The following is a 22,405-nucleotide window of genomic DNA, read 5'->3' as shown; positions in this document are numbered from 1 at the left end:
TGTTTTACCTGCCTCATGTGTGTTTGTTGTAGACAACATACGGTAGGATTTTGGTTTCTAATCCACTCTGGTATTTGCTTACGTTTTATGGGTAAGTTCATCCCATTCACATTCAAAGTTTTGATTAACACATGTGTATTCCCCAATATTTTGATTTCCCCTCCTACTCTTGCCTTTTCTTCTTTCACTATTTCCTTCTACACCAGTGGTTTGCCTTTAATCAGTTCCCCTAATCTCCACCCTTATTTTATTTCCCTTTCCACCCCCTCCTTTTTTATTCCCCTCTTATATTTTTAGGGACTATTAAATTCCCTCCCCGCCTCTTTCCCTCTCTTTTTGTACTCCCTTCCCCGCTCCCCCCTAGTTTTTCCCTTTCAACTTCCCTATAGGGTAAGATAGAATTCGATACCCCAATGGATCTAGATGCTCTTCCCTCTCAGAATTGATTCTACTGAGAGTAAGGTTTGAGTATTACCTATTAGCACTCTCTTTGTCTCCTTCTTATATTATTCTTCTCCTCCCCTTCCCATGTGCCTCTTTGTGTAGTATAGATTATCCTAATTTTCTTATTCCTTCAAGATTCTCTTGGTGCCATCTTCTATTCCCCGTTTTTCCTTTTTTTGCATATAATCTTAAACCACTTAGTACCCCAATTCCTACCTATGAATAATTCTTCTAACTACTATAATAGTGAATATAATTTTTGAGAGTTACAAATAACATTTTTCCATACAGGAATATAAACAATTCTACCTTACTGAAGCCCTTAAAGAAAAAAATTTAAAAAATTTCTCCTTCTCTTTCTTATTTACCATTTCATGTTTCTCTTGATTTTTGTATTTGGATATTAAAATTTCCATTTAGTTCTGGTCTTTTCTTTACAAATATTTGGAAATTTTCTATTTTGTGAATGCCCATACTTTCCGCTGGAAGTATATAGTCAATTTTGATGGGTAGGTGATCCTTAGTTATAGATCCAATTCTCTTGCCTTTCTGAATGTCATATTCCAAGCCTTGGGGTCCTTTAGTGTGGAGGCTGCCAGATCCTGTGTAATCCTGATTGGTGCTCCTTGATATCTGAATTGTCTCTTTCTGGTTTCTTGTAATATTTTCTCCTTAGCTTGGAAGCTTTCCTGGGGGTTCTCTTTTGAGGAGTTAATGTAGAGGGTGATCTATGGACTCTTCCAATGTCTATTTTGCCCTCTTGTTGAAGAACATCTGGGCAGTTTTCTTGGATAATTTCTTGTAATATGGTGTCCAAATTTCTATTAATTTCTGATTTTTCAGGAAGACCAATGATTCTCAAATTGTCTCTTCTAGACCTGTTTTCCAAATCAACCATCTTCTTGATGAAATATTTTATGTTTCCTTCTAATCTGTCATTCTTTTGACTTTGCTTTATTAATTCTGGCTGTCTTGTGAGATCATTGGCGTCTACTTGCCCAGTTCTAATTTTTAATGACTGGTTTCTAGCTAAGATCTTTTGATTTTCCTTTTAGGTTTGATCTATCCTACTTTTCATGGTTTCCAGAAGGTCATTTATGGTCTTCAATTTGCTTATCATTTCATTTGATTTCTGGGTTTCTTTTTCCAAGTGGGAGATTTGGTCTTTTTAAAACTATTATTTTCTTTTTGACCTATTTCCCACTTTTCTTGCCAAGTTTCTTCTATCTTTCTCATAATCTCAAATTTGAGCTCCTCAAGAGTTTGTGACCAATTTCCATTTTTTTTGGAAGGTTTGGATGTTGTAAATGTTAAAATTAATGGTTTGGCTACATATATGAAAATTATAAATCTTTTATTTATCAAAAGAGATGAAAGTAGAGAAATACAAAAGGATAGAAAAAGACATTAACCTATCTAACTAAATATCGTTCCAGTGTTTGGCTCAGCCAGGACTTGTTAACCTTCAGTCAGAATTAAAGTGTCTCCAGAAGACAGGAAGGGAAAACCAGTTATCCACTCACCCAAGACAATGACTGGAGTTGAAAGTGACTCCTGAGGCCTACTTCCTTCTTTGAGCTGACCTTCTTCTTGAAGCCGACTTCCTTCTTGGGGTGACTCTCTTCTTGGAGTTCACTCTCTCCTTCTTGGAGTGACTCACTTCTTGGAGTTCACTCTCTACTAGCCTCCTTCACCAGACTCCTCCACCAGACTACTCTGCTCAGGGATTTTCATGGCTTTTATGGTGGTTTCCTGTCCCTGCCCCTTTTCACAGGGGCCAGTCACAGTTTCCAAATTGTCTAAGTTCTCACCTTCAGAACCAACCTTTCTGAGTGTGTAAACTCTTAAATTTCTGGCTTGTTCTCACCTAGCATCAAGTAAGGTGTGAACTCACTAATGGTTTGTGAGCTCCTCCACCTAGTTCAACATTGCCAACCAAAATGTTAACTAAGCAAAGAGAACAAAGGATTCCCTTTTCACAAATGTGAACTCAAAGAGAACCAAGAATTCCCTTTTACAATGTTTACTTGTTTGTTGTCTTCTGCTATCTCTTCTTTTGTCTGGAGTTTTTCTGCATAAAAATTATTGAGGGTTAAGGTTTTCTTCTTGTTTTTTTTTTTGTTTTTTTTTTTTGGTGATTGTGGATTGTAGTTCTTGGGAGTTTGTGGACATTGCTTTTTCCTTCCTGATCAGAAGTCTGAGTGAGGAAGGTGAGTGATCTTTGTATTGAGCTCCAGAGAGGTTTTTGCTCTGAGGCTATTTTTCAAGTCTCCACAGCAGCATCTGCTATGTGCAGCCCTGCCTGGTCTCTTTGCCCAAGCTCTGTGTTTCTCAGCCTCCTGGGAAAGCAAGTCTCGTTGCTCTTAGGGACAAGTCTGTGGTGTCCTCAGCCAGCCCCCTTAGAACCTAGAGGCTGCCTGGCACTCACTCCAACTTAGGCATAGCTGGTGGAGTGGATGAAGGGTGATAAGCTCACCCGTTGGTGGGAGTAATTTTGCTCCCTTTTAGTGCGGAAATGCCCAAACTTTGCCTACCTTCCATGCTGTGCCCTATAGTGAAGCCCCATTGCTCATCTGATTTTCATTTTGTCCTTTTTGAGGCACTTTATCTGGGTCAGTGGAGAAGAGAGGAAGAGCCCTACCTCTATAACCTGGAAGTCAGTCCCTGTTTTTTGTTGCTATTGATTTTAAATAAATACTAATCATTATTTTAAGAAAAGGCCCTTTTATTCCTATGCTTTCTAATGTTTTCAATAGGAATGGGTGTTGTATTTTGTCAAAGGCTTTTTCTGCATCTATTGAGATAATCATGTGATTTCTCAGTTTGATTATTGATTTGGTCAATTATGTGATGGTTTTCTCAATATCTACATTTTGAATCAGTTTGTTTTTCCATTTAGAGGCAGGGTGGTTTAGCTCTTGAAGCTAAGAAGACCTGATATCAAGTATTATCTCTGACACATACTGATTTTGTGACCTAGGCAAGTCACTTTACTGTCTTCTAGATAACTCTTTAAGGATATAAATTGTATATGCTGACTTACATTACATAGAGGGTATTTCCTTAGATTAATGAATTACTTCCAGTTCCTTTCCCATTCCTCTCAATTACAGAATTTTAGTACTAGAAATGTTTTTAAAGATCATTGTCTCAGCCCTTAATATTAGGGATAGGAAAAGACTAGAGAAGTTAGGTGACATACATTTCCAATGTCACATGTAGCTGATTAATGTCAAAGATTGGAGTATAAATATGCACAAATGCTTGTTAAGTGATTGGTATTTTCTGATCCCCTGTGAAGATCTCTTTCCAATATATCTGATGGTTTCCTAATTCTTATACTCTAAGGTTTTTGAAATGCTTCTATGTAAAACTACACATAGGCAGGAAAACTATTAAGCATGTTCCAAAGGCTGTTTTTTTAGAATTGTGTTTCAGAAAACATTTGTTTTTAAAAAGGCATGCCATTTGACCTACCAGTCTTGCTTTCCTCATCTTTAATATGAGTAGAATAATAGCACCCACTACATAGAGTCATTATGAATATTGAAGGAGATACTGTTTTTTAAGGTCTTTGCAAACCTCAAAATGTGATACTAATGGTAGCTATTATTATTACTCTATTATCAGGGGAGCAGATTGATTTGGTGCTGAGGATATGAAGAGGGAAAAGAGAAGGGAGAACAAAACAAATAGTCTAATGTAGAAGAGAGGAATAAGGGAAAGGAAATTGCTATTTTTCATAATGAGGGAGATTTTCTCATATATTTATGAAGAAATACTCTTTCTAACATAGAAGGGGTAGAGGAAGTGAATATCACAATTTTTACTCATCTGAAATGGACACAGAGTATGGGGTAAAAATACATCAAACTACCAAGTAAGCAGCATGGGAAGAGGGAAAGGCAGGATTTAAAGGGGGGTTCCAGGTGGGGAGGGGAAGCAAAGAACTAGAATCTAAGGGAGTGCTTTTCAATAAGGAATCGATCAAAGAAATTGTGATATATGAATGTAATGGAATATTATTGCACTGTAAGAAATGAATAAAGATATGGTTGTTGAGAATCCTAGGTAATATGAACTAGTAGCTTGAAGTGAGCAAAACTAAAATAATTTATACAAGGACAACAACACTATAAAGAAAAATACCATTGAAAGACTTAAGAATGTTGATCAATGCAATGACCACCTATGTCTAGAGGACATATGATGAAGCTTGTTACTTTTTTTTTGTTAGTTTACTGAAAAGAGATAATAGACTTAAGGTGATGGGAAAGACATACATTTTTGAATATTGTCAGTGTCTAGATTCCTTTTGTTTGATTATTTTTGTTATAGTTTTTTCTCTTCCCCCTTTCCCCCTCTCTCAGGTTTTCAGTTTAGAAGGAGAATTACTAATGGTAATGGTAATTAAAAAAGAGGGCCACTGTAACATTTTAATAAAAATACAGGAAGTTTAGAAGGAACCACAAACCCTGGATAATATGTGGAATTTATCATATACTTAAAAAAAAGTCAGTAGCATCTTATGGAAATACTCTTTTTTAGTATTTAACTTTAGATAATTACTAATTAAATGACAATGGGGAAATTTTAACTAGTAACTGATACTGGAGAGAGAATAACTAGTGATCATATTGGAGTCAACATAGGGCATGGGAACTTGAGAGTGCACTAGAGAAAAATTCCAACCACTTAAAGTTATCCCTAAATCTCTAAGATCAGACGCCTTGCTCTGGTAAGGCGGAACTGCTTCCTGTGCCAGTAATTTGTGTGACCCGGACAAATCTGTCCTCAGTTAACTTTATCTGTAAATAAAGTTAACTGTCCTCGGTTTCTTTATCTGTAAATGTTCTGGATGGCCTCTGAGGTTCCCTCCAGCTCTAGACTTGGACAAGTCACTCCCCGGAACTGTTTCTTAATCTGTAAAAAGGTCTAGACATGGTCTCAGGTTTCTTCTTTGAATATGACAAAGTGTCCCTGGTCAGTACCGGCCAGAGCGATTCCCAGAGAGAGACAGGAGAAGGTCTGGAGGCTAATCCATTCCGGGACACGTGCACCTTGCCTGGGGGCGTGTTCGTGGGACCGGGACTCAGTCCGGTTGCAGCCCGGGCGGATCATAGAGTCCCGGAAGTGCGAGGCAGAGTGGCTCCCGGGGGCTCCAGGCTGTCTGTCAGCTGGTCAGAGAGGATCTGAGGCTGGATGTCCGTGGGCTTAACGCTCAAGGTGGTGGCCGGGCTGGCGGTCGCGGTTCTGGCAGCCGTGCTGCTCGAGAACTATGGCCTGGTGGAGCGGACCTCACTCGTGGTGCCCGAGGCGCCCGAGGCGCCCAAACGCATCCTGAGGCCCTTCCCGGCGCCCGGGGATAAGAATACTGGCATCTTATGGGGTCTGCAGGTGAGGAGCGTGGGCAGCGGGAGGAGACCTGGCCGCCGGCCGGGCCGCGAAGGGATCCTCCGTGCGGGGATCGAGGCCCGGGGAAGGCCTTGCAATACCCTGCTAGCTCACCCGCCCGATCTGACGTGCTTCCCCTCCTGACGGGCCCCTGTTTCATGTTTAACTGCTGCTTTGCAGATATCGGACCTCCACATAAGCAAGTACTTTGACCGAGGCCGAGTCACAGACTTGGAGAAGTTCTGTTCGGAAACTGTCGACATCATCCGGCCCGTCATTGTCTTAGTCACGGGTAAGCGGTGGTTCCCAGCTACCGGAGCGTGGAATGTCCTACTTCTCCGCCTTTGGCCATGCAGGGTCGGCATCCTGTGTCCTTCCCTGTGGATCAGACCAGCCTGTGATAAAAAAAAGCTAGATACGGAAGCGTATCGACATAACAAAGCTGGTAATGAAAGGATGTTGTCCAAGGACAGGTGTTTACTAAGTTTGGAGTGCTCTCCTTGTCGTGTTGGCCGTAGGTTGATAAAATGATAATGTCGATGATGGTTCCTCTCATAAATTGTGGAGAGAGCTAATATGAAAATATATTTTGCAGGACTTCACATGTATAAAGGGTGGCAAATTGCTAGCCTTCTTAGTGGGTGGAAAACGGAGAGAATTTGGAACTCAAAAAATGAATGCTAAAGAAAAAATTGTAGAGTTACTATAAACACAAATAACAAAGTCTCCATTAAGGAGAGCAACCACATTGACAAAATTAAGGAATCTGAACTTTGCATTTCACTTGGGAAATTTAAAGCCTCTAGAACCTAAAATCTAGATCATACTGAGAATCTTTATAAGAAAATACCAATATTTTAATCCTATATATTTTATATTTTAATCCTATATATTTTATATATAATTAACATAATTATACAGTGATCAGAGTTCTTTAGTCTCTCATTGCTAGTTATTTGTTATAGTCTTATATGACTATGTAAAAGACAAAATCCAACTGACTTCCTCTGGAATTTATTTTAGAATGAGATAGGACTTTTTTTGGTATACTTAATAGGTGACCTCACAGATGTTATAACAAAGTAAAAAACACAATAGACATACAGACACTTGAGTCTAGAATGTGCTTTAGTGTTTTGATTTCTGAATTTCTATTTCTGAATCTTAAGAGAAAAGAGGTAGAACTACTTTAATTTTAGTAGATACTCTTCATTATTTGTATTTATATCTTATCTATATTACATGGTAAACTCTGTGGCAGGGATCATATTCCATTCAAATCTTGCATTTACTTTAGGGTTGTTCTCTGTACATAATAAGCAAAGACAAATATGAATAATAAATGTTTGTTGAATAGGTGAACTGAGTATAGAGCAAGGGTGAATTTTTTGGAGGAACTATTAAGTTTCTTCTAGCTCTAGTCCTCTAAATTGTAAACTTCAGAAGAGTAGTTGAAATATCTAATTCAAGACCTTTTTGTCTGAACCCATAGTTTCTGTGACTCTGGCTCAGATTACTTAATAGTTGATTGCTTAGTACTGTTCCTGGCACATAGTAGGTGCTTACTAACTGCTGATTGATTGTTTGAACCAAATCATGTAAATTCTAAACCCTTTATTAGGATAGGCATTTGAAAGAGGATCTTTTCAACTTTTCTTCTTGGAGCTAAGGGAGCATCCTTAGGAAACTCAACTAATATCCTATAACATGGAAACTTTGATGGAGATATCTACTACTTGCCTAGTTTTATTTTCTTTTTTAATTAAATTTTATTTTATTTTCAGTTCTGAATTCTAATCTTCCACCTTCTACTCCCTCACTCATTAAAAAGGCAAGGAGACAAAAAAATACCTCTTAAAAATATGTATCAAGCAAAACAGATTCTCAACTAATTTTCTTAAATCAACATTTTTTCCTATTAGAACTTGTGATTAAATTTGTACTAGTCTATTTTTTGAAAGAAAATTTTAAATAAAAAATTACTTTTTAAAATCCATATTGTTCATTTCTGTAAGTCAGTTTTCTTTTGAAACCCAAATCCCAAAACATAAACCCAGATAAACAATTGAAAAATGTTTTCATCTGCATTCTGACTCCAACAGTTCTTTCTCTGGAGGTGGATAGCATTCTTTGTCCTAAATCTCTGAGAATTGTCCTGGATTCCTGAGAGTAGCCAAGTCTATCACAGTTGATCATACTGCTGTTATTGTGTACAATATTCTCTTGGTTCTTCTTATTTCACTCGGCATCAGTTGTAATGTTATTAATGTTTAAGTCTTTCCAGCTTTTTCTGAAATCATCCTATTCATCATTCCTTATAGCACCATAATATTCCATCACCATCATATATCACAATTTGTTCAGCCCATTCCCCAAATGATAGATATTCTTTCAATTTCCAATTCTTTGCCACCATAAAAGGTATTATTCTATTTAAAGAGATTATTTCATAGAGGAATAATGGATTAGTCAAGAAGACCTAAATTCAAATCCTGTCTCATACATCCAACTGTGTGAATCATTTTAATTCAATTGGCAAATCATTTAAATTGCTTGCCTCAGTTTCCCTATCTATAAAGTGGAAATAATAATATGCCTACCAATTGCTATATAAATGTGTGTGTACATGGCTATACAACTATAAAGGCAAAGGCAAACTTTACCCTTAAAGAGCTTACTTTCTTTCTTTTTCTTTTCTTTTTTTTTTTTTTTTTAATAACTCTTACCTTCCGTCTTGGAGTCAATACTGTGTATTGGCTCCAACGCAGAAGAATGGTAAGGGTAGGCAGTGGGGGTCAAGTGACTTGCTCAGGGTCATACAGCTGGGAAGTGTCTGAGGCCAGACTTGAACCTAGGACCTCCTGTCCCTAGGCCTGGCTCTCAATCCACTGAGCTACCCAGTTGCCCCCAAGAGCTTACTTTCTAATGGGAGTGATAGGGAGGGGTGAGTAACTAAGACTGTAGATATGACCTTCAGAGGGCAGGTTAATACACCCCATCCTGGAACTTTTGATCATAGTTCTTGGCTCTGGAAGTGGAAGGGAGTAGGGAAAAGTAAGGCTAGATGAAATAGAGATATTAGAAGGCAGTCCTCAAAATCAAGATAGTGAAGTTCTAGTATGGAAAATCCTCTAGGATCTTCTTAACTTGGGGTCTGTGAACTTAAAAAAAATTGATAATTATATTCCAGTATAGCTGACTTCTTTTGTAATCTAATGCATTTTGTGTATTTAAAAACATTAGTTTGAGAAGGAAATCTGTAGGTTTCATCAGATTGCCAAAGCATTTCATGACACAAAAAAGATTATGAGCCTCTGTTCTAGATTATGGACCCTTTAAGGTATTTGGCAAGGTTTTAGAAGATGATGATTGGGATAGTTGGGATTTTCCTGAACTAGCCTAGATGAGACATGATTTGAAGTCACCTAAAGCAGGAGCTGGTGGCATGGGAGCCAGGAAGACTTTGATTTAAGTCCCTCCTCCAATACATACTGATCCTAGCCAAGTCATTTAACTTTCTCAGTGTCTATAAGATTAAATGTTGCAGATAAACTGCCAACCTGCATTGCTAGAGGGAGTTTCCTTATTTAGGAATTCCCTATATAATGGTAATTGAAGATCCAATTATTATTTCTACCTCTACCTACCTAAAATAGATACTTTGTGACATTATAAATTAAACTTATACTGAGAAAATTTCTGCATTTTAGTGTGTAGCTTTGAATGCAGGTGATCTAGTCAGGTAGATAACTATTACCTCTAACCCTATTTATTACACAATGGACATGATTTGCCTAACTCTCTGGAACTTAGTTTAGAATAAGAGAGCACTTTTTTGTATGCTTACAGGTGACCTCACAGATAGCCTGAAAAGGGATCATTTGGGAACCATGCAACATGAAGCAGAATGGCAGGCTTATCAAAATGTCCTGAAGAAAACCAGAGTCACAGAAAAAACCAAGTGGCTAGATATCAGAGGAAATCATGGTAAGAGGGAGCCAATACTTGGATTATCATTGAAGGCAACATTCTCCCTGGAGTTTGTTTTCTAGCTCTAATACAATTGAACTATATTATATAGTTGTGTGAAATATACCACAAATGTGTAGTAAAACCTTGTATAATATTGTTAGCTTCTAAAGAGCATGACAATTTTAAAACCAAGTGAAAATGTAGTTGTTCTCTACTTTACAACTATCATATGGGATGAAATTATTTTAGTGACTCTTCACACACACACACATATATATATATATATATATATGTGGCAAGTTAAAATACTTGTAATGAACTTCCCTAAAACTTTCTGTGCCCTTTAAGATTATATGTTTATTAGTTTAAATTATTCTTCTTTTCATCATTAATGAGTTAATCCATAAGAACTATTCTTTATAATCATAGAGGCATGCTAGCTTTGTGGAAATTATTCTATACTTGGATTCAAAAGAATGAGTTGACGTTCCAGCTCTTTCAAGTACTAGGAATATGAATTTGGGAAAGACCAAGCATCAGGTTACTTGTAATCTGTCAAATGAAGGGGTGGGACCAGTTGATTTCTGAGGGCCCTTGAAGTTCTAAGAGTTTAGGAATCAATGTGATTATCTTGTTAGATGAATTACATAGCTATCCATTTGATGGATGATATAATTTTCTATATATGAATAACTTGTATAAAGCAGCTCTCAGAGTTAATTCTCTGTAATTCTCTGATGATTCTGTAAACTTTTGCCTTTTCCTGAGCTGTATAGGTGGTACCCATCAGATTTTTTTGCAATAACTAATAAACCTATATAAATGACATTTTCAAGCTAAAATATTGTCATTTATTGCAAATGATATTCAATACAATAGATTTTAGCATAATTAAATAATTAAGGTTGTCCCTTGTAATTACAATGGAATTTGACCTTTTTATACATGGATGGATATGAGTATATTTGTAGTTGGACCAAAATTGTTGACCTGAGAAGTCCTTTCCAGGTCTAAATCTATAATATTTTATTCCTGTGTATTCAGTATATTTACTCCTTAAATAATAAACTTCTTGAGAGCTGGAACTGTCTCATCTCTTCTCTGTGTAATCCATATAGTGAATTTAGGCCAAACATAAAAAGGTCATTGACCTTTTTCTTATGCTTTACATGCTAAGATGTTATAAAATAAATATTTAACTATGCTTTTTTCTATTAAGATTTATACTGTCTCTTGGGTCTTTTCAGATCCAAGGGCCTTTCCCCTGGAAATGAGTTTATGAAAATTTTGTGCTTCATCACTTTTTTCTTTTCCTTTTTCTTTTTCCTAAATCCATACCTTCTGTTTTAGAATCAATACTGTGTATTGGTTCTAAGGCAGAAGAGTGGTAAGGGGTAGGCAATGGGAGTTAAGTGACTTGCCCAGGGTCACACAGCTAGGAAGTATCTGAGGCCAGATTTGAACCCAGGACTTCCTATCTCTGGGCCTGACTCTCAATCCACTGAGCTACTCAGCTGCTCTCTCCCCCACCCCCCCGCCCCTATTTTTTAAGCCTTTAATTTATGTCTTAGTATCAATTTTAATTGATTCTAATTAAGGGGAGTGACAAGAGCTTGGCATTAAGGGTTAAGTGATTTGCCCAGGATCACACAGTTAAGAAGTGTTTAAAGTTGTATGCAAGGGGGCAGCTGGGTAGCTCAGTGGATTGAGAGCCAGGCCTAGAGACAGGAGGTCCTAGGTTCAAATCCGGCCTCAGACACTTCCCAGCTGTGTGACCCTGGCCAAGTCACTTGACCCCCATTGCCTACCCTTACCAATCTTCCACCTATAAGTCAATACACAGAAGTTAAGGGTTTAAAATTAAAAAAAAAAAAAAAAGTTGTATGCAAATCTAGGTTCTCCCAATACCAGGCCTGGCATTCTATCCTCTGTGCTACCTAGCTCCTCCCATTCACTTTTTTCATATAAGAAATAGATTTTGAAAACTCCGAAAACACTTAAGTACTAAAGAGTATTTGCTAGAATTAAATTATGTAATTTCTTCTAGGTCTTGTGAACCCTTTTCACTAGTTAAGAGGGCTGTTTGTTTCTCTCAAGAGGTTTTGAAGACTGTTCCTTTATTTGGCAGGAGGGTTGTTAAAAGTGAGCCTGAGACACATTAACTTAATTTTCATTGTTGGCCTCAATTGGATTTTCAGCCTGTTCTCAAGGTTAATGAAGATTTAATAGATTCCCAGAAGACAAAAGTGAGTAATAGTTTTGGCAAGGAAACCAAGCATCTAGTTTCTTTGAAATCACAACATACCTACATGGACTTGCAAAGGATCTAGAATCTATCCTAACCTTTCTAACTCCCAGAGTTTCTTCAGGAGTCCAGTAGGGAGAGGGTAAGTCCCTAATCTTCCATTGCCTAGTGGAATGCCTTACACAGAGGAAACATTTATATTTTATTATAAGTGATCTGCAGTTTAGAAAGAAATCATATATATCTTAACAAATAAAACCCATCCCCTTTTTAATCACAAGTGAAAAAAAAACCCTGAATTGCCCTTTCTGCCAAAAAAAAATCCTCCCAAAACAAACTTTTTTAGGTCTACACTAGTTGATTCAAAATAATATCTAATTATAAGTATACATTGTTCCTCAGTAAATTACATACTCTACTATTAGTTAATAAAATTTTCATGTTACCTGTAGTTTGTTCAGAGTTCTTCAGGTCTTTTGTTACTTGGTAACAAAATACTATTTTCTTCATTAATTTCCTAGCTGAGTAACTGGCATTCTATTGTATAAAGTACTTATAGAGATATGATAATGATCTTTGCTTGATCATTAACCTTTGTGTGAGCTTTTTTTTTTTTTCTTCCCCTATAGATTCATTCAACATTCCAGATCTGGAGAGTATCCAGAATTATTACAGGTACTGAAATGAATTGAAATAGACTTGTCACTGTGTGTGGGCAGTGACTTAGGAAGAGTAAAGTCAATTTGGAGAGAATATCAATCAATCAACAAGCATTTCTTGAGTGCCTGTTATATTCCAGGTGCTCTACCACAGGGATACAAATTATGAAAGGGGAAGCCCTGATTGACAAATGTACTTTTTATACCTGGATAAAGCCTTTTATATTATCAAAAGGGAAGAGTGCCCTCTTTTCTGTCTCTAAGGAAAGTGTAGAGCAGAGGGTTTTCATTCAGTTGTGTATATTGTTTTTAAAAATTCTTATAATCTTATGTTTACTGTTTCCATGTTGTAATTTTAATATACCATAAAGTCCTTTTTTCCTCGTTGCCATTCAATAATATTTCTTTAGCCAGCCATTTTTTTCTTTTCCTGGTTTAAGTATTTATCTTTAAATAAATTTCACATTTATAGCAGTATTACTCTGCACCTAGGAACCAAAACAAATGTTCATTGAGTTTCACCTTTGTGCTCAACATTGGGGTGGACTCTGTGATGGACATAAGATTAGTATAAGATATCATCTCTGACCTCAAGGAACTTTTAATTCATATGGGAAAATAAAACATGCTTGGGAAAACATCAGAAAACAATGTAGGAAAGCATATGATTTAGAACTAAATTATGTTGTACAAGCTATAAATGCTTTAAGAAGTTATAAAAAGGAGGCAGAAGTGTGGACCTGAATGGGGAAACTTCAAGGAATTTGATCCGGGCCTTTGCGAGTGAGTATGATTTGAAGAGGGTAGAGAAGGATATAAGAGGAAGAGGGGAAGCATGAATGAAGGCCTAGAAGCATGGATGAGTATATGGATAATGATAAGAAGCTTGACTTTACTAAGACAGAAACTTACTATATTTATTTTATTTTTTTTAAGTTTTGTTACCTTTATTTTTATACCATACTTATTTCACTTTAAGCCTCTTTCCTCTCCATTGGATCCTTCCTTGTAATTTAAAAAAAAAAAAGCAGTCACTAATCCAGTGTCCACATTTTATATTTTATACCATAGTCCCTATCCATAGTTCCTACCTTTTTACTGAAAGAAGATGTAATTCCGATCAGTTTTCCAGGACTAGATTGCTCATTAAAATTTATTTGTTTGATTGCATTTTAGTGTTGTTATTGTTTACATAATTGTCATCATTGTGTTTATTGTTCTTTTGGTTCTGTTTTCTTTACTCTGTACCATTTCATATACCTATGTTTCTCAGACTTCCTTATTCCTTTTATTATTAGTGAAATGACATCTCATTACATTCATACATGACAATTTCTTTAGCCATTACCCAATTAATGCTTAGCCATTTTGTTTCCAGCTTTTTACTCCAATGAAAAGTGCTGCTGTGAATATTTTGTTATACATAATACTTTTTTGCCACATATCCTTATAGCATATAGTACTCAATAGAGAAGTTGGTGGGCATAAAGAATTAATTAGTCACTCTCTTCATGCAATTCTAATTTGATTTTTAGGATAGTTGAACAATTTCTACCAATTCTGTATTAGGGTGTCTATTACTATTGATAATAAAAGCTATCATTTATATAGCATCTTCTGTGTGCCGGGCACTGGTACTTAACAAGCATTATCTCATTGTTCCTCAAAACAACCTTGTCAGGTTGGTGCTATTAGTATCCTAATTTTAACAATTCAGGAAACTGAGGCAACTCTTTAGAAGGCTCCCATTCAGTAATAGGAAATAATGTTAGTTGGAGTGGAGTCACATTATGGATGACACTGAGTGCTCAGCAAAGGAATTTCCAAAGATGATCATCAGGATTTCTTGCCTTTATATTTTTTTTTTATTATATACTTTTAAAAAAATTTTAAACCCTTAACTTCTGTGTATTGGCTCATAGGTGGAAAAGTGGTAAGGGTGGGCAATGGGGGTCAAGTGACTTGCCCAGGGTCATACAGCTGGGAAGTGTCTGAGGCCGGATTTGAACCTAGGACTTCTCTAGGCCTGACTCTCAGTCCACTGAGCTACCCAGCTGCCCTTGCCTTTATATTTTTTAACCAAGAATTTTATTTTTCATTCTCCAGTGTGTCAAAGATTTATTTTCTGCATTACATCAAGATATTTCTATCTCTGTGTCTGCCTGTGTGTTACCTATATGTATAGATATATACATGCATTTATATATTCCCACACAGAGATAGTGCAGAAATTCATTCATACTTATAAGTTCTAAACTTGAGTACAGTTTTCTTCTGTAGAATAATATGCCATGTTAATGTTACATATTTTAACCTCTGGTTTTAGATTGTATATTAACATGTCTCAACACACATGAGGAATAGCAAATAAGAGATCATGAAATTCTTAGGAATAATAAAAATACAATAAGCCATTCAAAATAATTAGTAAAAATAGTAATAAAGACATAAATGGAGGAAAAGGGAGAAAAAAAAACAAAAAGGAGGAAAAATTCGAAAGGACAGAGTATTTAAAAATATTAAGAGAGGCAGTAGAATATGCTGCCTTTGTTTAAATTCTATTTTACTTTCAAAATCCACCAGTTTTCTAATATTACTGATAATTTCTGAAATAATATTTACTGTCAGGCATATATTATAGTAACTATGTCTCAAAGAAAGCTGTGGTAAAATGGTAATTTCAAGTTTTAGAAAATTCTTTGTTCTTTTTCTTACGTATTAAGTACAATACTTACAGAGTTTTTGAAAACCTGAGCTAGAATCCCATTTTTGTTACTATCTAGTTCTGTGACTTCAGGCAAGTTAATCATCTTTCTCAAACTCAATCTCTTCATATATATAAAATGGATATTTTAATACTTCAGTGACCCCTCATGAGGTTGATATGAGAAAAATACTTTATAAATTGAAAATCACTATATAAAATACAAGTAATTATTATTACCTCTTTTTAGATTTTTTTTGAAATGGAAGGTCTATTGCTTAGAATTTCCAAACCATTTTTTATTTTTTGAAAAACAAAAATAAGTTTTGTTGACTAAAACACCATTGAGTAAGAGTTGTTAATCTTTTTTTGTGTGTTAGATACCCCTTTGCAATTCCGATGAAGCCTAGAGATCCCTTCTTGCAGCAATATTTTTAAATACGTGAACTAAGATATGTAGGATTGCCAAGGAAACCAATTATGCTGAAACACAGTTATGAAAATATTAGGGAAAAAAAAGCAAGTTCACAGATCCCAAGGGGAAAACCACTATCTAAATTCTGAAAGAAACAGTAAAAAATTAAATTAAATTTAAAAATACACATACCCCTTTTACAAATAGGAATCTTTATATACAAAATGAAAATTAGACATTGAAAGACATAGTATTTAATCTATCTAATAACTTGGAAGTTAACACACTCAATTTCATTTTAACTTTTTAAAATGTTATTCATGCTTTTAGTTTTTATATCATAGTAATTTCTGATATATTCCTATTCTGCCCTACTCTATTCATCTTACCTTGTAACAAATAAAAAGTTTAAGCACACATTAGAATGCACAGTAACTCTCTGGCAGTATATGCAATCTTTTATATACTCTTTGTCTCTCTGAGCCTTTGCCTTTCCCCCCACTCTCCACCCCCCCCACCATGGAAAGGAGGGAGGGGAATTCTCTTAGTTCTTCTTTGGGACCAATATTAGTCATTCAGGTTACACAGAATTTGGCTTCATCTTAGCATTCTCTACATTTGCATTAATGAAATAATCGTGCATATTGTTTTTTCCAAATTCCTCATATTCTTTTTATTTTATGGTGCAATAATAATGCAGTGTATTCATATGCCTCAATTTGTTGGGCTACTCCCCAATCAATTATTCATCTTTCTAATTTTCTTGCTACCATAAAAAAAATGCTGCTATACATTTTTGTTTTATGTAAGACCTCTGTCTGATCATCTTGGGATGTATGTATAGCTATGGGATGGATCTCTTGTTCAAATGATATAAATGGTTTAGTCACGTTACATAAATTCCAAATTGTTGTCTGACAGTTGACCATTCAAATGCCAGGAACTTTTAAAAATAAGCTATGGTCGGGCAGCTGGGTAGCTCAGTGGATTGAGAGCCAGGCCTAGAGACGGGAGGTCCTAGGTTCAAATCCGGCCTCAGACACTTCCCAGCTGTGTGACCCTGGGCAAGTTACTTGACCCCCATTGCCTACCCTTACCACTCTTCCACCTATAAGTCAATACACAGAAGTTAAGGGTTAAAAAAAAAACAAAAAACAAAACAAAAATAAGCTATGGCCTACCACGTTTGATTGCTGCCCTAAGGCTAAGAGCTACCTGTTTTGTTGACATCAAATCTTCCTGCCAGGATTCTTTCCCTGCTGCAACCAATTATGGAAATACCACTATCTGATAAATTATTCCCATGGACCATAGGAACATAACTGAATCACATTGCTCCTCTGCTCAGAAATCCTCAGGAGCTGTCCATTGTCTATCAAATCAAATTCATTTGCCTGGTATTCAAGGCCCTCTGCAGTCTAGTACCATCCTTCTTTCATAGTTTTAAATTACTTTCCCCTCTATGTTCTGTGATGTTCTAGCCAAATTAGACTTTTCCCCTTACACATTTTGCTTTTTCTTGTCCTTTCCCCCTGCATTATTCTGAATGCTTAGAATATCTTCCCTTCCAAAATGATATTTTCTTCTTTAGCTTTACCTTTCACATATTTGCCCATCCCTCATATATTTATCATGTAGTACTTTGTTTTATAATTTTATCAGATTCTTCCACTAGACTATAAGCTATGTGATAGCACAGATCATATCTTATCTAAACTTTTATCTCCATTAGTACTTAGCACAGTAATATTCATGCTTCAAATATTTAACAGATCTTTAATTTTGTCAAAATGGGTATTCTCTCCACAATTACAGATTGTCATTCCTTCTGTGCTTTAAAAAATGGTTTTCATGAGTTCCTGAGGAGGAAAAAAATATATCAGATGGCCAACCTTTTTGAGTCTCTTCAAACAGAGAGAATGGTCCTCTGATAAAGGAAAGTTCTTCTGTTGCCAGGCCTTAATTTCAAAGGTTTTTAAAGCTCAAATCTTTGTGAACCCCAATTATCACTGTATTACTTCAAAGAGTCAGTCAGACAGTAGAAGTTCTGTACGTGGTAGACACTGAAGGGGTGTTGGCTAAATTACTGAATTTTTTGCTGAATATTTGACATTCATTAAAGTATATAGAATGATAGCTTCTGAAGGGTGGGAATCATATCTTCTCTATGATCAATAAGATGTTCAGTACATCATAGGATGCCTTTTTATTAAACATTTATTAATATTTATTTTTTAGAAAAGTTAACATGGTTACATAATTCATGCTCTTACTTTCGCCTTAACTCCCCAAAGCTTCCCCTACCACCACCATGGCTGATGCGTATTTCCACTGGTTTTAACATGTGCCATTGATCAAGACCTATTTCCAAATTGTTGATAGTTGCATTGGTGTGGTAGTTTTGAGTCTACATCCCCAATCATGTCTGCCTCAACCCATGTGTTCAAGCAGTTGTTTTTCTTCTGTTTCCACTCCTGTAGTTCTTCCTCTGAATGTGGGTAGCATTCTTTACCATAAGTCCCTCAGAATTGTCCTGTGTCATTGCATTGCTGCTAGTACAGAAGTCCATTACATTCTATTTTACCACAGTGTATTGGTCTCTGTGTACAATGTTCTTCTAGCTCTGCTCCTTTTGCTCTGCATCAATTCCTGGAGGTCTTTCCAGTTCACTTGGAATTCCTCCAGTTTATTATTCCTTTGAGCACATTAGTATTCCATCACCAGCATATACCACATTTTGTTCATCCATTCTGCAATTGAAGGACATACCCTCATTTTCCAGTTTTTTGCCACCACAAAAAGCGCGGCTATAAATATTTTCGTACAAGTCTGTTTATCTATGATCTCTTTGGGGTACAAACCCAACAATGGTATGGCTGGATCAAAGGGCAGGCATTCTTTGAGCATAGTTCCAAATTGCCAGCCAGAATGGTTGGATCAGTTCACAATTCCACCAGCAATGCATTAATGTCCCAGTTTTGCCACATCCCCTCTAGCATTCATTACTCTCCCCTTCTTTCATTTTAGCCAATCTGCTAGGTGTGAGGTGATACCTCAGAGTTGTTTTGATTTTCATTTCTCTAATTATTAGAGATTTAGAACACTTTCTCATGTGCTTATTGATACTTTTTATTTCTTTATCTGAAAATTGCCTCCTCGTGTCCCTTGCCAATTTATCAATTGGGGAATGGCTTGATTTTTTTATACAATTGGTTTAACTCCTTGTATATTTGAGTAATTAGACCCCTGTCAGAGTTTTTTGTTATAAAGATTTTTTTCCCAATTTGTTGTTTCCCTTCTGATTTTGGCTACATTGTTTTTGTTTGTACAAAAGCTTTTTAGTTTGATATAATCAGAATAATTTATTTTACATTTTGTAATTTTCTCTAACTCTTGCTTAGTTTTAAAATCTTTCCTTTCTCAGAGATCTGACAAGTAAACTATTCTATGTTCACTTAACTTATTTATAGTTTCCCTCTTTATATTCAAATTCATTCACCCATTCTGAATTTATGTTGGTGTAGGGTGTGAGATATTGATCTAAACCTAATCTCTCCCATATTGTTTTCCAAATTTCCCAACAGTTTTTGTCAAATAGTGGATTTTTGTCCCAAAAGTTGGGCTCTTTGGGTTTATCATACACTGTCTTGCTGATGTCACTTACCCCAAGTCTATTCTACTGATCCTCCCTTCTGTCTCTTAGCCAGTACCATATTGTTTTGATGACTACTGCTTTATAGTACAGTTTAATATCTGGTACTGCTAGGCCCTCTTCCTTCACATTTTTTTTTCATTACTCCCCTTGATATTCTTGATCTTTTGTTATTCCAGATGAACTTTGTTATAGTTTTTCCTAATTCAGTAAAAAAGTTTTTTGGTAGTTTGATAGGTATGGTGCTAAATAGGTAAATTAATTTGGGTAGAATGTTCATTTTTATTATGTTAGTTCGTCCTACCCATGAACAATCAGTGTTTTTCCAATTGTTTAGATCTAGTTTTAATTGTTTGGAAAGTGTTTTGTAGTTGTTTTCATATAACTCCTGTGTTTGTTTTGGTAGATAGATTCCTAAATATTTTATATTGTCTAGGGTGATTTTAAATGGTGTTTCTCTTTCTACCTCTTGCTGCTGTGATGTGTTGGAAATATATAGAAATGCTGATGATTTATGTGCATTTATTTTGTATCCTGCAACTTTGCTAAAGTTGTTGATTATTTCTACAAGCTTCTTAGTTGATTCTCTAGGATTTTTTAAGTAGACCATCATATCATCTGCAAAGAGTGATAGCTTAGTCTCCTCATTGCCTATTTTGATACCTTCAATTTCTTTTTCTTCTCTAATTGCTACTGCTAGTGTTTCTAGTACAATGTTAAATAATAGAGGTGATAATGGGCATCCTTGTTTCACTCCTGATCTTATTGGAAAGGCTTCTAATCTACATGGGATGCCTTTTAAAGAAATGTTTAATTAGAAAAAAATTAAAATGAATGCATGCTGGAATAAACAATTACATCTCTATCATAGCATATTCCAGTATGTGTGAGAAATATATATATATATATATATTCCTCTGCACTGTGTACTTATTATCTACAAGGTGGGATAAATATCTCTGGATGGCTTGACATTTTACTTTTTTTTTTTTTAAATTTTTTTTAAAACCCTTACCTTCTGTCTTGGAGCCAATACACAGTATTGGCTCCAAAGCAGAAGAGTGGTAAGGGTAGGCAATGGGAGTCAAGTGACTTGCCCAGGGTCACACAGCTGGGAAGTGTCTGAGGCCAGATTTGAACTTTGGACCTCCAGTCTCTAGGCCTGGCTCTCAGTCCACTGAACTACCCAGCTGCCCCAACATTTTACTTCTGAGGAATATTTACATAGAAAAGGTGAAAAGTTACTCCAATTTTTAGAATTCATTTTAGCTCCATTTTCTTGTCTGTCAGACACAAAATTCTTTTGATGAGGAAGTGAAGTGTAGTGTGATATCAGAGTGAAAATTTTGATTCTTTTTTTGGATTGTACTGAAAATATCTATACCTTATTTTTGTAGGAGATACTCTGCCTTGCGTAGACATGGCCAAATGCTTTATACCCATAAAACCCCCTTTGGAAACTATTCTTTCATCTATGTGGATGCTACTCTCAACCCAGGACCCAAGAAACCCTTTAATTTCATTGGAATTTTAAATAAGGTATAGTAAAAATTACAATTCTCTTTATAGTCTTCTCATTTTTAACTGGCTTTGGTACATCAAGTCCCCTTGAACTAGGTAACTAATAACCTTATCTAGAGGTTCTTAAAGTTTTCACTGTGGTTATAGCAGTTTCTGTCTATAACATAATGCCTCAGAGTATGTAGTAAGTGCTTAATAAACATTATTGACTTGATTTGCTGTGACAAGCTAGTGGCTATCTGTCTTAATTTCAGCCCTCATTATTATACTTGCTCTTACCCTTCTCTCTTGTACCCCAATCCCAAGTCTTTCAGGGAGAAGGATATCCTGACACCAACTGACAAGATTCTGGCTTTGTGTACCATATCATACTGTCCAACCCCCACTTATTGCCACTTCCTACTTATGGCCCATATTTTAAGCAAAGCAAATAGCAAAGGCTTTTTTCCCTCAATGTTAGCTATCAGTTATTAACTACACCAAATTTGGGTGGTATTCACATTTTGAGAATCACTGAAGTCATATTGTGGCTATTAATCATTAAATGTCTCTAGATAGAATTTTACCATAAATCCACATTCACAGTAATTTCCTAGTGAAAATGGATAATGATTTATTATGTAAAAATTTTTAGGTTTGAACCATATATGTATCTTCTCTGGTACCTAAGTTAAGGTTTGAGTTTTTATGACTTTATAAATAGAAGTATTTATGGACTACTGTAATAAAGAAAATGGGTCAACAGGGGCCTTAAGCTGATAACAAGGCTAACAGGAGGATAGTGCTGGTTGTTAGGATGGAGTGAGCAATCTCAGTTGGGCTTGTAACTTGTTTATGGAAGTACAAGGATCCAAACCCTGGGAACTGAGTGCCCAGTGAAACCTCACTGCTAGCCACCAGGCTCCTTTAAGATGTCAGGCAGTGGGGCAGCTGGGTGGCTCAGTGGATTGAGAGTCAGGCCTAGAGACGGGAGGTCCTAGGTTCAAATCCGGCCTCAGACACTTCCCAGCTGTGTGACCCTGGGCAAGTCACTCGACCCCCATTGTCCACCCTTACCACTCTTCTACCCAGGAGCCAATACACAGAAGTTAAGGGTTTAAAAAAAAATGATGTCAGGCAGCCGGCCCCTCCCTGCTGAGGAAATAGGCTCCTATTGGTTAATGGCAGGCTGGCAGGAAGTGAATGTAGAACTTCCTGCGCCTCAGCAATGTAGTTAGTTCCAGCCCAAACTTCTCAGAATCCTTTCCTGTTGCCTGTCCTCCTAGCCTTTGATGGTAGGGAAATAACCACATGATTCACTGGTTAAGGCTTTGGCATTTATTGATAACTGGGAAAGGAACAGGGCAATAGTAAGAAGGCTTGGAAATACTAAGATCTGTTGTAGAGGTTTATCTGACTG

The 22,405-nt window shown here is 36.2% G+C and overlaps 1 protein-coding gene across 2 annotated transcripts in view; it reads left to right on the top strand.

Annotated features, from left to right (window-relative positions):
- The first annotated feature begins 5,646 nt into the window (after positions 1–5,646).
- TMEM62 (transmembrane protein 62) overlaps positions 5,647–22,405 on the top strand; it is a 72,498-nt gene continuing 55,739 nt past the window's right edge. For both annotated transcript variants that reach the window (XM_044665097.1, XM_044665096.1), the window contains exons 1-5: positions 5,647–5,841; positions 6,019–6,130; positions 9,688–9,825; positions 12,685–12,730; positions 20,883–21,024. In XM_044665097.1, the coding sequence (XP_044521032.1) occupies positions 5,647–5,841; positions 6,019–6,130; positions 9,688–9,825; positions 12,685–12,730; positions 20,883–21,024 (633 nt within the window). The remainder of the gene's footprint in view (positions 5,842–6,018; positions 6,131–9,687; positions 9,826–12,684; positions 12,731–20,882; positions 21,025–22,405) is intronic.

This window comes from Gracilinanus agilis, chromosome 2, assembly GCF_016433145.1.
Source record: "Gracilinanus agilis isolate LMUSP501 chromosome 2, AgileGrace, whole genome shotgun sequence".
Taxonomy (NCBI): domain Eukaryota; kingdom Metazoa; phylum Chordata; class Mammalia; order Didelphimorphia; family Didelphidae; genus Gracilinanus; species Gracilinanus agilis.
This window is presented reverse-complemented; position numbering and strand designations above follow the sequence as displayed.